We start from the raw sequence: 16,088 nt of genomic DNA on the forward strand, positions 1-16,088 counted from the left end.
ACGTCTGAATCCGCGCATGCGCTTTGCCGCCTCTGTCCGCCAGGGCGGTGATCTCGCTCCCTCTCTCCCTCTCACACACACACACACACACACACACACACACACACACACACACACACACACTCTTTCTGCGGGTCTCTCTATCACTCTCTCTCTGGGAAAAACCCGAGCAGGAGGAGAGCAGCAGAGGGGGGAGGAGGCGGACTCCTTCTTCTTCTTCTTCTTCCGATACAGCGGCGGCGGCGGCGGCGGCAGGATATTTAGAAAAATAAATAAAAAAAATCCGCGCACCAACCCCCCGGTGCGGAGCGGCAGAGGAAGAAAAAAAGCACACGGATGTGCCACCGAAAGCGCAGCGGATACCGCCCTCCAGACCTTATTAATGCCAAGATTGTGAGTATCTGATCGGCTGCAGAAACGAGCTTGAACACGGGGAGGGGAGGGCTGCTGTTTCAGTTTAATTTCCCCTTCTCTGGTCTCCAGTCAGCGGCGGGGCTTTTCCTCGTTCCGCGGTGTTGAGGAAAAGGTCGGGCTCCACGATTCCTTCCCTCCCCTCCCTGCTTTCCTCCTTCCCTCGTTCCCTTTCTCACCTCCTTGACTCCTTCTTGAGAGCGGGCAGCAGGCAGGCGGTCTGTGGGGAAAAGAGCAGGAGAAGGGTCGAGCGGACCTCCGTCTTGTCTCCTTTTTCGTCTGTTTGTGTTTCTTTTGAACGTTTTTCTTAGTGACAACAGCAACAATGTTTCAGTCTTTGACTGTCCAAAAACACACAAACAGGTTGTTGGTAGAAAACTGAGGAAGGAGACAAAAAGCTTACTTTATTTTTTTTTTTACTTACTTTTTTTTTTTAGTTGTCATGTCCAATTAAGTGATTTTAGTAAAATAAATTTAACTTACTGTTAGCTTAATGTTTGCTGTTGAGGATGATGGACCCTCTCAGCTTTAAGTAACGCTGGCCCACGGCTAACTAGCACGTTTGACAAATTTTGTGTTGAACTTCACGCATTTGACTGAAACCTCAATATTTGGATTTTTTTGTGGCTTTTTTTGTTTGTTTGTTTCTTTTCCCACTTTAATTTAATTTGGTACTGAATTTTCTCATCAAAAAATATCAAATTCACTGTTCTTACATATGATTTAAAAATGGAGAATGACTTTAGACTGCTTCTTTTTTGATCCCAATTTGGGAAATTATTTTGTTGCAGTAGCAATTAAACATACAGACAAACACAGAGTGTGTACAGCAGTTGTTCAAAAAAGTGACAGAAAAGTAACAAACAATATCAACAGGAATAACAGCAGTTAAAAATTAGTTAAAAATAGAGATATTGTAAGCGTAACTACATATATAATTATATAATATGTATCAAATTTTGAAATAGTATATAAACAAGTATTTACAGGAAAAAAAACTCTCTTAGTTAGCTATTTAAGCTAATTCTTGGTATGCTAACTGCACTGCTAACCACCTGTGGTGTAGTTTGCCGTAGTTGCGATACAGATGAAATGTTGTAAAATGTGAGTTTGCTAGCTCGTAAGATAGCAAGTTGCTAGCTTGAGAGTTAGCTTCTGGTGCTAGGTGCTAACCGCAAGAACCTGAAAAGGAATCTTGCATGCAGGAATGACGTAGCTCTGTTTTCTCCAATCTTAAAGCGAATGTTAGGCGACGTATCACAACTGTCACTGGCCTCGGCATCATTTGAAGCTATTAAAACAGCATTTTAGAAGCTTACAGACTGACATGTTTTACTGAATGAAGATTTGTGGTTTGATCGTGGCCTCAGTGTTGCGAGGCTGGTGCGTTAGTTTGTTGTGTTAATGTACATTTGGATACACTCACTTACCAACAACAGACATTATCTGAGATTTTTTCGATGTTTCCTGCCCTCAAACTAATTTTTCAAGCTTTTTTCTTGCAGCACTCTTGCTGAACAAAACAATGTTATCAGTTTTTTTTCCTGTATCTGCTCTAAGGATGTATGAAGATCATATTGATTTTGGTGCTGGTTATGGACAGAGAAAAAGTCTGATCAGCGCACTCCTTAAATGGGATGTTGCATGCACTGATCGGACCTTTTCTCTTTTGATAACCAGTTCTCAGCGTATTTACCCAATTTATGAGCATTCATTTAATTCAGCTCAGTGTGAGAGTCTTTACAAGCAGACTCGTGTGGCTCGTAGCCCTCCACAATCATGCAGCAGAGCAGAGGACGGACAGCTGAAGTGACGATAATGTCGTCTGTACTGGTTACAAACATGCTTGGTAGTGAACGACAGCTTAACGTGCTGATGGTCTGCGTTTTTGTGTCTTTAGCCGAGCTCGACCAGAGACTACTCTGTTAAAACAGCTTGGTGATGCTGTTTGCTGGAAGTGATGAACTGTAGCCCCAGTGTGTTTTATGTGGATAGACCATTGCACCAGACTGTGTTTTTAAAAAAAAGTCTTTTAAATGCTGCATTGCTTGTCAGCAACTGGTCATATGGTGACTTGGGAGGCAATTTGCCCTTGTGTGCTCTGATTAATTTGGCGTGCAGCTAGCACAACAGTCATACTTTTGTTTTAATGAAAACTGGCATTTGCTCCTGGCGTTTTCACCACCGCTTTGGAAGGAGGAAGTAACGGGAGAAACAGTTGGACTATTGTAAAAGTGACATATTGTCTTTGTAAGTAAGTGCTGTTAGGTGGATCTAATTGATGCCGATGGGAAGAGTCGCTCATGTGGATTTGGAAAAGTAGCCTGTGAATATTCTTCTCTCAGTCTACATTGCAAAGAAAGAAAGAAACTTAAAAGTGTTAAATTGGAGAATGGAATTTGGTGTGGTGGTAGGTAATAGAATGAGGACATTTAATGGGGAAGGATGCGATGGAATCTGCTTCTGGTTAACTAATTAAATTAGATTTTATTGGTACAGTTCTTTCATCGTTTGGGCGGGACCTTTTCACTCTCGCTTCAGTTCAAACAGAACTGGAAAAGTACTCAGAACAGCCTTTCTTAAGCTCAGGAGAAATGACAAAAAAATGGTCTGAGTGGATCACTGGGGAGTAAAAATAAAATATGGGAAGACTTGAAAAATACGACTCTTTAAACTGTTTTGTTCAGATCCAAACGTTCTCTGATATAAAAACTGAATTCAGTACATCAGCTCAGGGTTTCTGCCTCAGCAGGTCGCGATCTGACACTGTTGCTGTCTTTTCCCCGTATGGAAAATCTGAATTCCTCAGTACTGTTTGGGATTTTTATGTAAGGAAGCATGAGGCTAGAGATTGTTGCCGAACTAAAACCTGAGTTGGCCGCCCTCTGCAAATTACTGAACATAACCGATAGAGGAAAAACAAAATTGAATGACACTAACTAAGTTAGACCAATGGCAAACTTTAATAAGATTGAAGTCATGCATACCTGTCCCATTTACATTCAGTGGGCTGTGAACCTGCTTTGTGTTGGTCTGTTATTGTGTAGCAGAGATTTGCTGAGCGTTGGGCCACAGGATGAATACATCAGGTACTGATGGACTGTTTTGGCCAATTAATAATAATAATAATAATAATAATAATAATAATAATAATAATAATAATAATAATAATAATAATATGTGTATTACCAGCAGTTGAAGTCATAAGTGAAATGTGAAAAAATGTCAAAAATGGTGGCGTGAGGCTGTAACCTCATGGTGGAGGTCTAGTAGTGTTTGTCTGGCCTGATTTTTATGTATTTAGACTTTGAACGAGATCTTGATTATTGGAACATTAAAACTCACAGTGAATGTCAGACGATCGAGTCCAAAAAGACCCTTTTCCTACAGGGTCTGTGAGCTTTGTGAGTATTGTGACCTTGCTGTACTTGATGATATGTTTATGTATAAACTGACACTATGAAGTTCGGACATGCGCGTCCAGTCCAGCAGCAGTCTTATTGTACACATTCTCCTATATACTGTAACATACCCTGAGTATAAACTATAGCTTTGATATCACTACTTATATAATTCCTATTTATGACCATATAAGGTGTTACCCTGTTTTTTTAGAGGAAGAGACACAAAAAAAAGCAGAAATGAATGTGTGGTTGCGTTAATGTATATGTAATTTGAGCAGAAATGGTATTTTACAACTCATCCCCTCCTCTTCCTCTCATTGTGCAGTAAACACCTTCCCAGGAATTATACTGGACAGCTTCAGGTGAAGGTGTTGCACAGGAAGGTGCTTTTCAAATCAGACATGAGGGTCAAAGGAGGTGCCAGTTTTTCAAAATAAAGCTCTTTGCAGCACTTCTCCGTTTTCTGTTCGGTGTGTCTCGGACATGTGGAACTGCTGGCGAGCAAAAGTCAACATCCAGCCGCCTTTATCCTTGTAAATCCGTGTGATTTGGGGTCCTTCCCTGTAGCTGGTTCGAGTTACACCCTCAGTATCAGCAGACGACTTCGGGGCCTCAACCCCGAGATTAAGAAACGTACCACCTTAAAGGTACTGACTTGTACCCGGTCCGGAGTCTTGAAGTTTTTTCCTACTTCCTGTTGCCAGTTGGTACACACTTCCTCTTCCTGTGTCTTTCTTCATTATGTCTGTTGCTTGCTTCCTCTTTTTTTAAGTTGGTCATCGTCTTCCCTTCCTGCGTCCCTCTCGTGGTTTCTGTTTCCCCCTTTGTTTTTTCTTTCAGTCTCTTATTGTGTATTTCTGTCCACCTTTACTGTAGCTGTGTGTGTGTGTGTGTGTATGTGTGTGTGTGTGTGTGTGTGTGTGTGTGTGTGTGTGTGTGTGTGTGTGTGTGTGTGTGTGTGTGTGTGTGTGTTATGTATGTGGCCGCCATTCTCTCAAGTGTGTGCGTCTTCATTATCATCTCGTCTAGGAGTGTGTGGTGGTTTCACTGGTCAAAACCAGCATTCCCATCACTGATGTCACATGAAAACTTTAAACCTCCTGAATGTCAAATGTTTGTCCAGGAACGAAAAAAACCTGCTGTATTTTTAGTTTGACCACAACATATTTTTGTGGTTCCAGTGGGATTTTGAAAGGATCATCAAGAGTTCAGAGAGTTTTCTCAGCCCATACAAGACCATGTCATTCTTAATACCAACTTAAAACACAGTCACCAAAACTGGAGTTATGAGGTATATGCTGTTCCCATAGACCCCAAAATAAGTCGACGGGGCTTCCAGGTCTGATGAGTGGAGCTGATGTGGGACTGCCTCAACCCTGCATTCTTTCTAGTGGCCAGCAGGAGGCGACTCCACTGGTTGCAAAAGAAAGTCTGAATTAATGTGAGCTTATGAAAAAATGAGCCTAATTATCGTTTGATTTATTAGCTCAGTAAACATTTCTAGATCTAGAAAATATCTACGTTCGTTTTGTCCAACCAGCGTTCCAAAACCTGATGTCGGAGCAAATCCTCTCAGTTAAGAAGTCCATAAACTAGAAAATTCCTATTTCTCCAAAATGACCTCTTCATTAGCTTCCCTTATTGAAGCTAATTGGCATGATAAGCAACAACCTTGCGACTAATCTCTGTCTCATGGTTTCAATTTGGAATTCAAGTTATTCATTGTGGAGGGTTTCAAAGGAAAATGAACCCCAGAGGTAAATTTCCAAAGAGCAGCTGCTTTTAAAAGCCTCACCGCTCCAGAAGTGGAGCTTTACATCATTGGCAACATTCTCTGGAGTGTTTCAGGCCAGGTTTGGTCCAGTATGAACTGTGTTATTACATCCACTGTCACTGTTACTGTGACTGCATGTCTCTCTCTCTCTCTCTCTCTCTCTCTCTGACTGCTTTTCTGTCTGTCTGTCTGTCTCACTCTCTCTCTCTCTTGCTCTTCCTCTCTCACCCAACCAGTCGAGGCAGATGGCCGCCCACCCAGAGTCTGGTTCTGCTCGAGGTTTCTGCCTGTTAAAAGGAAGTTTTTCCTCGCCACTGTCGCCAAGTGCTGCTCATGGGGGAATTGTTGGTTTCTTTGTAGATAAAAGAGCTTGGTCTGTACCAGCTCTATATGGAAAGTGTCCTGAGACAACTTCTGTTGTGATTTGGCGCTATACAAATAAAATTGAATTGAATTGAATTGAATTGAATTGAATTGTTAAATCAGTGAATTGGGCCACTGTTAAGCCCTTCTTGGTTGAATATTTGGTGGTGTTTTGGTTGCATGTGAATGGGTCTTACAGCGATGGTTTGGTCCATTATTATCATTGTTGGTCCTGGTTTGGTCCAGTTACAGGGAGGCACCTGATTCAGTGTTAATGTGTGAACGTCACACACGCCCTCTTACATGTGAAGTAGCGATGACACACCGTGACTTTCTGCAGGTCCTGGTTAAAAACTCGTGTTTGAGCGTCCTCACTATGTTTACATGAGAGCAGTTCGTGGAAACACACACAGAGTCACTTTCTCTTTCATTTCCTTTTTTTGGAAATTTGCTTAAAGTTTGAGCATCATTTGAATGAATTGTCAGAAAATGAATGTCCTGTGTCACAGATGGAAGATCACACACACTCACTATGCCCTTTTTTTCTCTCCGTGTGTGTGCGTATGCGTGTGCGCGTGTGCTGTTGCCTGTATGCACCCATGTTTCTTCGGATAAATGTTTGGTGCATTTTGTGGTCGTGCTGTTTTCTGTGCTTCTTCGTCGTGTTTTCGGTCCTCGGCTGCACGTTCTTGTGGGATTTCACACACATTCATGTACGACTGTGTATGTTGTTGTGATGCATCGCTGTGGTTCCGTGTGGCGTATGTGCGTGAATGCATGTTTGCACGTTTGTGCATTCCTCTGTGTGTGTGTGTGTGTGTGTGTGTGTGTGTGTTTATAAAGGAGAGGTCCGAGGCAGAAGGGGGGATGACATGCATGTGTCCGGCCTGCTAACAACGCTGACGACTTGCGCACTAACCGACTGCCCGCCCTCACAACATGACGGACGTACTGGTAAACCAACTGAATTTCTTTGTTTCACTGTCTTGGAAGTGTTTTTGTCACTGGAACACCTGTGTGGCAGAGCAGCAGGCTCATGGAAAAGTACACCTGTCAGTACAGAATACTGCAGTAAACTTGCGTACTCTCAGAGTATCTCAGAAAGCATCAGTGTTATCTCAAAATCTCAAAACTTAATGTGCTGACACGACAGCAGTTGCAGAACAAAAATCAGTGATGAGTCGCTCCCGACTTCCACCTTTGCTGTCATTGGTGGTGGGTGTGAAATGCATGCTGGGATGCTTGTATACCTCAGGTCCACACACCCGAGTCGTCCTGGACAGAATGCAGTAACATTCCTGGACGTTTGGACTGTTTTCTCTCTCTCCCATTCCTCCCAGTTCCTCCACTGTTTTTCCTCTCGTTATCTCTCACCCACTTTCACTCTTCATCACTCTTTCTCGAGTTCTTCCTCCCACTCCCCCATATTCCCTCTCAGCTGTCTCCCCATCTTCTTTTCCGTTGCACTCATCTGTTTTCTCCCTCGTATTAACTTCCTGTCGTCCTTCACCTGAATGCTCTCTATAAGGCTGCTGTCAATGGAGCTTCAAACACGCTGGTTCGGTGTGTTCGTACAGCCGACTGCTCGATGTTTGAAAGTTCACTGAAGTGATCGCGTTGGTAAAGGTTGATGTTAGATTTCCTCTGATTTTAGTGGGCGGGGGTGTCTACATCTGGCAGCCCACCCCAGCTGTAATACTCTGTTTAGATGGAGTAACGTGTGAACTCCTTACGCCCATCAGCACCTGGTCGGGGCTGATTGTAAAAAGCTCTGATTAAATACTGTGAAGAACACGATCAGCCCGCCAATCTCCAGCTGACCCCGACCATCTCATCTGCTCATCACAGCTACCAGATGATGCTTTAAACAGTCGCCTCACTCATTAAATATGTGGCCTTGGTCGTGTTGCTCCTAAAGCTTGATAAGCCCAGTGTTGTATTTCACACAAATGTAATTCCATCTTACATTATTGAGGCGCCCTTTATTTCGGGCGAAGGCTGCAGGAAACCCTGACTCATATCACATGCTGAACATCTCAATCCAAAACCACAGCATTAATCTGCTGCTATAACTGCCTCCATTCTTCTGGGAAGGCTTCCACAGGTTTTTGGAACCTGCAGGGATTTACGTTAGTGAGATCCAGCAGTGATGTTGGGTGATAAGGTCTGGCTCCGGTTCATCCTATAGGTGTTGGAAGGGGTTGAGGTCCAGGCTTAGTGCAGGCCAGTTAAGCTCTTCCACTCCGCCTTTGGTTCAAGCACACTGCTGTCTGAAATACATCTTAATGCTCCAGCGATGGGTTGAACTAAGGAGCCCAAACCATGAAAACCAGGCCGAGGCAACAGGTAGGCTGGAGTACGGCCGTGTTGTGTGCGCGCTCGGTCAATCAGAGGGAAGCAAAGCTGCCGACAGTTTTTCACTCTCCTCCCCATCAAAGAATGAGGAGGCTGACAGGACAGAGCAGAGACGCTCCTCTCTGATGTTTCCTGCCTGCAGCATTTACGTAGCTTGAGGGATACACAGTCAGATTTGTAAAGTTTGGCATTCTTGTGAAAGAGAGAGACGTTGACAAGTCTGGACTGGACTCCAGGGGTGTCCAAGTTTAGAGGAAGAAGGAATGTAAATGCTGGTTTTAGCAGCTTTTCTCTGTAAGCCATCTTGGCATGAATAGGCTCATGCAGTCATGACGGGTAGGGTTGGTGTGAGCGTGTGTGTGGGCGTCAGTGTGTAGACACCAGGTCTGATTCATCAAGTTTCAGAAAGAAACCAAGAAGCCCTGTGTGTCACAATACTTCTGCCTCTGTTTCCTGCCTCTCTCGCTCTCCCGCTCTCTCTCTCTCCATCTTTTTCTCTGCCTTTTGTCTCTTCCTCCTTTACTCGAGTGTTGATTGATGGGACCATCGTAGCTATTAGCGAAGGAGTGAGAGAGGCTAAAAAGAAGGACCCGTTTGTTCTTTCATTCAGTCGTCCATCGTCGATCCGCCGCTGAACCGTCTCGTCTCTGGTGAGCTTTGCGGCTGAATGCTTTCTGTGTGCCGACAGTTGAGTGTAACAGAGTTTGGTTAGTTCGCGCCCTTAAAAGTTTTGACTTTATGGCTGGGAAGAGAGCAAGGCAGCACTGGGGTTGGTGGTTTGAGTCCCTCTCCGGCTGCCCGTGCACTTCAGAAGGATGCGTCCCAAACTGAACGTCCCTTCTTTACTCAGATTTATGTGATCTAACAACCCCTCTGTGGGTTTCAGAGGAAATTCCCATTTGTCTTTCTGATGAAACTCTTTCAACACTCTCTTAGACACACTTGAAAATGCATCGTCATCAAGCTTTAAACAAGACTGTTTCTCAGTTCCTGAAAAGTGGACATCTTGGACATATTTTGGCTGATAAACAACTAACAATCTGCACATTTTACTTGCTCCAGATTCAGAGGTTTCAGATGGATTTCCCACTGTCCAGACCTTTTGGCTTTACTTTATTGTCAATCATTTATTTGGACCGCCATGAGTTGCCTCTCCATTATTGAAACACTTGGTAATGTCAGCAAATTTCTTGTTTTGCACAACAGTCTAAGAGCCAAGGGTGGTGCGTTCACTGCCTTGTAAAACACAGAAAAGCAGCAGATGCTCACATTGGAGAGTAGTTAATTGATCAGCATATTTTTTTCTTTTTGCAGAGTTTTCTATCAATCGACTGATCCATCAGGTGTTTTTTTGAGCTCATTTTATGCCCTCTGAGTCTTTTTATAGCTTCAGCGCTCACCGGTAGTCGACAGCAGAAGTGCACAAATGGTTTGCGGTGATGATAACCTGGTTTCGAGTCTCATTCTCTCTTCAAGTAAATGTGAGTGTCAGATTTGACTCTGCAGATGACTGACACCACAGAAATGCTGAGCTGGACTGTAAAGGTACAGTAATTCATCAAATCGAGAGACTGCTGGCACTGAAGCGCTGCTAGTGGATGCTGAATGTTTAACCTGGTCAGCAGCGTGTAAGCAGGGCTTTTATTGTGAAAGTAGAGAAAGAAAAATGCACCTGTAATGCATTTTGTGATGTTGGAAGCTGTAAAAAGTTTAGTCCTTTGGATTCACATTAGTCCTTCCTCTGTCCCATCACCAGCTCTGGTTTGGTGGAAATAAACTTAATTCACAGAGTTACATATGAAGATATTCTGACTTTAGACGACTTCCTCTTAAATTAGCAAAATAAAATTACAAGAAGTGTTAAAAAAAAAAAAACTGTGATGGATTTAGCTAATCGCCGACAGCCGATGTAGTCGTCCGACCCCAACCTACAGGCTGCTCATGGACCCATACTTGTTAAGCACTCTGGGGATCAAACCTGTGACTGACCACAAAGTGCTATCTAATCATGATCTGTTGTTCAGAGTGCTGAAAAATGACATTTGGTGAAACTAAGCAGTAACAAAGTTTTCCAGAAATGATTTCCAGCAGTGTCCAGAGTGATTTCAGGAGAATCCACTGACCTTCAGGTGAACACTCGCATGTTTAATTCGTCACATGACGCGTCTTCTTCCTCACTTTGGACAAAAATGTGTTTTCCCTGTTTTAATGGGAAGTCAGCACTTTCATGTTTGGTTACGGGCATGTTTGCAAAGGGGCATGCTGCAGCTTGTGTGGTTGTAGTGTGTGTGTGTGTGTGTGTGTGTGTGTGTGTGTGTGTGTGTGTGTGTGTGTGTGTGGTGTTACTCTAAGTTGACATGTGTACGTTGTTGCAATTGTGTGCATCGCAGTGTGTTTGTATGCACATGTGAGCAGTTGTAGCTTTACTGTTGGTATGTAGTCAACGTGTGTGTGTGTGTGTGTGTGTGCGAGTGTGTGCGAGTGTGTGTCCATATAACGAGAGCAGAGGAGATGAATTTGGGAGCTGATATGGTTTGTTGGCGCAGCCCCCTGGTGAAAAACCTTGAATCTGTCACTGCAGAGCGCTGTTAGGCCGGATTTATAGACCCACTTACTCTGTGTGTGTGTGCACCCGTGTGTGTGTGTGTGTGTGTGTGTGTGTGTGTGTGTGTGTGTGTGTGTGTGTTGTAAAGTAAGAAGGAGTTTCAGTGTGAAAGCGAGGGAGTGTGTGACATTTCCAAGATCAAGAACGAGAGGAGAGGAAAATACAGCATAGTAAAGTGTGTGTGTGTGTGTGTGTGTGTGTGTGTGTGTGTGTGTGTGTGTGTGTGTGTGTGTGTGTGTGTGTGTTGAACAGTGCATTAGCAAAGCTTTGGCAGTGTTAACATGTCAGGACAGGAGTTCGGAGAAGCTCCTCTCGTCCAGAAAGCATTTTTCTGTGGATGTGGGGTGTGACTCACTGACATCCACCTGCACTGTTTGTGAAGTGGAAGCAGCCAGAAGTCACTTCACACCCACCGAGCTCCTCAGCTTAACGACTCTGAGGTCACACAGCGTTGAAAGCAGCAGAGTCAACACCGATCGAAACAGAAACACACCGGAGCGCCGCTCGTTCATTTAGTGGAAAACTCCATCTCCTGGGCTTTGGACTGTTGGTGGGACAGCTGATGTTTTCGGCTGGTGTTGTGACTCCACTGTGATCACGTCAGGGTTATGTTTCAGGGTAATTCTGCGAATCTGGTCCTCATAACGACATGATTTGATCGATGCTCTGCTCAGTCGGCGTCGTTTGAACTCATTCACTCGCAGCTGTTTCGCTCCTCTCGAGCTCCAGCGGGAAATAAGTTTTTATTGTTCTTCTGTTGTTATCACATCAATAATGATGGTTAAAAAAACTTTATTTATACACTTTTCAAAACGAAGTAACAGAGCGCTTCCTGTGGTTGAAACAGGATTAAAACATTTCAGGACTGATGCAGGTACAAGAAGAATAAATTTCGAATAAAATGCAATAAAGATAATGATAATAATACCACAGATAAGACGTGAGATAAGCAGTGACGGTAGCTGAGAGGCTGTAAAAGCTTGGTCTCCTTCACGTTTGAGCCAGGACATTAAAAATGATACTGATAATATCTTGAAGGATATGATGAAGTGCAGCCTCATACCCACAAAGCGACAGTTCACTCAGTTCCTGTGAAGTCAGAGTACGATATGTCGTGTCGTCGCCGTTTAGTTCCACAAAATCGGTGTTGCGTCTGTCACACTTGTTGGAAATGGGCCAGTGAAGACAAATGATTTGACACGTCTTTAAGACTGTTATATGTGACATGAAGACGCTTTCGGAAACCTTAGCGCCACCATGTGGTCTGCAGGTCAGACTGCAGCCGTCACATTTTGTCCACACCTGCTCAGGTCGCGGTGAGCTGGGATGAGCTACAAACATGAACGAGACATGATGGGCTTCAAAAGCAGCGCGAGCCAGATGGTGGCGCTGTAATCAAGGTCCAGGATTTCTGCATAGTGCGGCAGCAGAGCAAGATCGGTCAAAAACCAAAAAACATCATCCAAAAAATCAACTTCAAACAAAAATTAACCGAAATCTCACGCCAACTCAGTGGGCGTGGCCTGTCACATGTGCTCCTCAGCCACGATGCCTTTGAGCGATCCAGCTCTGATGATGGGATGAACGTCTGAACTCTGAGCGTCTAACCAACATGCTGCAGGCTTTGTGTGACTGGTGTCACAGCTCGTTGAAACAGATTCAGACCAGCTGCGGTGACCTGGCTCACCTGTGTGAAGCCTGATTGGTTGCTTCCTTCTCTCCAGCTCAAAGGTGCAGTTTCCTGAAGTGCTCCTGAGCTCATCTGTTAGTCTCCTTCATCCAGTCATGTGTTCCCAAAGTGGTGAATCTGGCTCCAACCTCGCTTGCGAACAACTGAGCCTCTCATACCTGTTTACCTGTGGAATGTTCCACACAGGTGTTTTTGGAGCGTTCCACATCTTCCGTCCTGTTCCAGCCTGTTTGGAACATATGAAGCGAACCTGTTAAAAGAACAGCCTGTCACTCGTTCAGTCCGTCTTTCATCTCGTCTGTCTGTCTGTTGATCTGTCATTGTGACTGACACCTCTGTCACACACACACACACACACACACACACACACACACACACACACACACACACTCATAGACGGCTGTTTGTGATCGGGTGGTGAGATTATGGAGCAGTAATCTCTCAGATTAATACTTAAAATGAGCGCTTAATTACTTAAACCCTGCTGGCAGGTGCAGCTGTGTGTGTGTGTGTGTGTGTGTGTGTGTGTGTGTGTGTGTGTGTGTGTGTGTGTGTGTGTGTTGGGTGCTGTACATGCTGCACTCAATTCCCTGCCAGTGACTCTGAATTTAAATGTGATCTTGCTTTATTGGCGTGGTATGTGAGTCCATCTGTGCTGCCAGAGCAGGCGGGTCCGGGTCCAGGTCCAGGTCCAGGTCCAGGTCCAGGTCCAGGTCCAGGTCCAGGTCCAGGTCCAGGTCCAGGTCCAGGTCCAGGTCCAGGTGATCACAGTGGTGACCAATAGACAAAGTGACCAATAGATTTTGCAGAACTGCTTTCATGTACGTTTAACTGCTCAGTGAATGTCAGATCGATGGACTTGAAAGAATGAAAGAAGGTTTGGTGACGAGATAATGAACTACTGCGTGTGTGTGTGTGCGCGCGCGTGCACGTGCGTGCGTGCGTGTGTGTGTGTGTGTGTGTGGTTTCTTTCTAATGTCATCTAGTTTAATCAGATTAACACTCCTACCCAAATCCTGTTAAACACACACACACACACACACACACACACACACAGAAATTCACGTGGAACAAAAGAGGAAGTGAGACATCTGCTCAAAAGGAACTGAACAGCTTCTTTCTTTCTTTCTTTCTTTCTTTCTTTCTTTCTTTCTTTCTTTCTTTCTTTCTTTCTTTCTTCTTGTTTTCCTGTCTTTCTTTCTTTCTTTCTTTCTTTCTTTCTTTCTTTCTTTCTTTCTTTCTTTCTTTCTTCTTGTTTTCCTGTCTTTCTTCCTTTCTTCCTGTCTTCTTTCTTTCTTTCTTTCTTTCTTTCTTTCTTTCTTTCTTTCTTTCTTTCTTTCTTTCTTTCTTTCCTCCTCCTCTAGACTAAACTGCTAATGAATCTTGCAGTGTGCAGTCATCACCTCTAGAAAACATGAATTCACACACACACGCACAGACTTGCCTTTTCACACACACGCACACACTCTCTCCCCTCTGTCTCTCTCACACACACACACACACACACACACACACACACACACACACACACACACACACACACAGTCAGAAACGTGATAGCCCGGTGTTATAAAAGATGGTGTAGGTGATAAAAGAGAGGAAGGGAGTGTTCCTCCGTCTTTGCTCTGACAGTGCAGGTAAACTGTGATATCACTGCAGTGTGTGTGTGTGTGTGTGTGTGTGTTTCTGCAGGTGTGTGGTTGTGTACATCTTGTGTGTGTTTGAGCGCACTCACATGACACACCTGTCAGCTGCACTAAAGGTGGCTGTCTTGCTCAAACACACATGCTCAGAGAAAAATGGCTGTTTGCTTGAAGTTTTGTCCTTGGTGTTTTTTCTTCAGGCAGTTTTATGGTCACCACACGGACCTGGATCCAGCGCCGAGACCAGGCAGTTAAAAAGTTTGAAGATCCAGATCTCGTAATCCATCTTCAGGATGTCGTTTATCAGTGAAAAACTAAACGTGTTTCTTAGTTTTCTGTCCATATTCAGGATACGTTAGCGTGCTCTGCTGCAGTTTGCTCCTCTGCGAGTTCAGTGCGTCACGATGAACAGTCGGCGGCTCTGATTGGTCGGTCTGACGAGTTGAATCATCATTGAAACAGCAGCAGTCACATCACAAGATGGAAATATGGACTTTAAGTTTGTTTCCTGTGTTGTTTTGGAGAACTTTGGAGCCTCACGGCTACTTTTTGTCTCTCCAGTCGCGTCTCATTCATTTGCTTCAAGTACGTGTTTTGTGATATTTATTGCTTTAATGTATTTTCCGGCATTTCCGCTCCATTTTTTCTCCTGCACACACTGAAAATGAAACACAGACGTGATTGAACTGTCTGCAGACATGCCTGCTATGTCGAGCGGCGATGGGTTCAGGACTTAAGAAGCAGCAGCTTAAAACAGGGACGTTCAAGAAACAAAATACATCGATTAAGAAAGTTGTTGTGTAGACACAGCACAGCATGCTTCAGAGTAAGGCTGAGCTCCAAGTTCCAGTTTCACTTCAGCTCTTGATGCATGTCGTCACCCAGCCTTTACGGCTAGCGAGCGTCCAGGAGCAGCTAATCATCAGTCAGGCATTCGTTCCATTCTGTGACATTGGTATGGAGCCCTGCGTCCCCCGAGGCTCAGAGACGACTGTAGACGGTAAAATTCACGCTTCACCGTCTCGGCACATGCTTGTGGTGAAGCTGAAGAATTTAAATAGCTCACCTTGTTCACAGGCTGAGACTCGGAGGAGTGAAACGTACAGTTTGTGCTGCAGCAGCGGGCGACGTCCTTTATTTGAGTTCATGTTGTGGCTGCGCTTCATCGCTCAGCCGCTGCGGGCGGCGCGTTCCTGCTGCCGTTCACGCGTTTACTGTGTGACTCTCTGCAGCGCTGGCATCAATCACACACACACACACACACACACACACACACACACACACACACACACACACACAGTCGACAGCTGGAGGCTAATGTCAGCTGAGCTGTAGTTTCTCCATTTTAGAGAAATGTGAACATTAGTATCCAGTCTAATGATGATGGCACCGTGTGGAATCTGCACACACACACACACACACACACACACACACACACACACACACACACACACGCGCACACTGCATCTGCGTGTGTGTACATGTGTACGTGAGCACATGCTGTACGACACGTCTTCGTACATGTTACTGCGGTCAGACACACAGACGTACAGTATGTGTGTGTGATTGCTTCAGCTTGTCTTGTGAATGCGAGCTTTGAAGCGAGTGTTACTCTTTCGTTGTGCTCGCGCTGGTCTGGATGGAGAGCTCTCAGCAGCAACCTTTAAATGTTAAAAGTAGAAAACAAATGTCCTCCTGCAGCGTCATGTGCAGATCAAGCGATCCAGAAATCCTCAATCCTGAACCCAGAGTTGAGAAACCTGTGTGTGTGTGTGTGTGTGTGTGTGTGTGTGTGTGTGTGTGTGTGTGTGTGTGTGTGTGCGCATGTGTGTGTGTGCGTGTG

General features: G+C 44.6%; 1 protein-coding gene across 4 annotated transcripts in view; it reads left to right on the forward strand.

Moving 5' to 3' along the window:
* Positions 1-239: 239 nt before the first annotated feature.
* Positions 240-16,088, forward strand: part of rgs19 (regulator of G protein signaling 19) — a 23,928-nt gene continuing 8,079 nt past the window's right edge. For 2 of the 4 annotated variants that reach the window (XM_070969512.1, XM_070969513.1), the window contains exon 1: positions 240-393. In XM_070969512.1, the coding sequence (XP_070825613.1) occupies positions 337-393 (57 nt within the window). In that variant the 5' untranslated portion in view covers positions 240-336. Of the gene's footprint in view, positions 394-6,795; positions 6,907-8,413; positions 8,958-16,088 lie in introns of those variants that run through there. The other 2 variants (XM_070969514.1, XM_070969515.1) reach the window with 2 other exon arrangements.

Source organism: Chaetodon trifascialis, chromosome 8, assembly GCF_039877785.1.
Source record: "Chaetodon trifascialis isolate fChaTrf1 chromosome 8, fChaTrf1.hap1, whole genome shotgun sequence".
Classification (NCBI taxonomy): Eukaryota; Metazoa; Chordata; class Actinopteri; order Chaetodontiformes; family Chaetodontidae; genus Chaetodon; species Chaetodon trifascialis.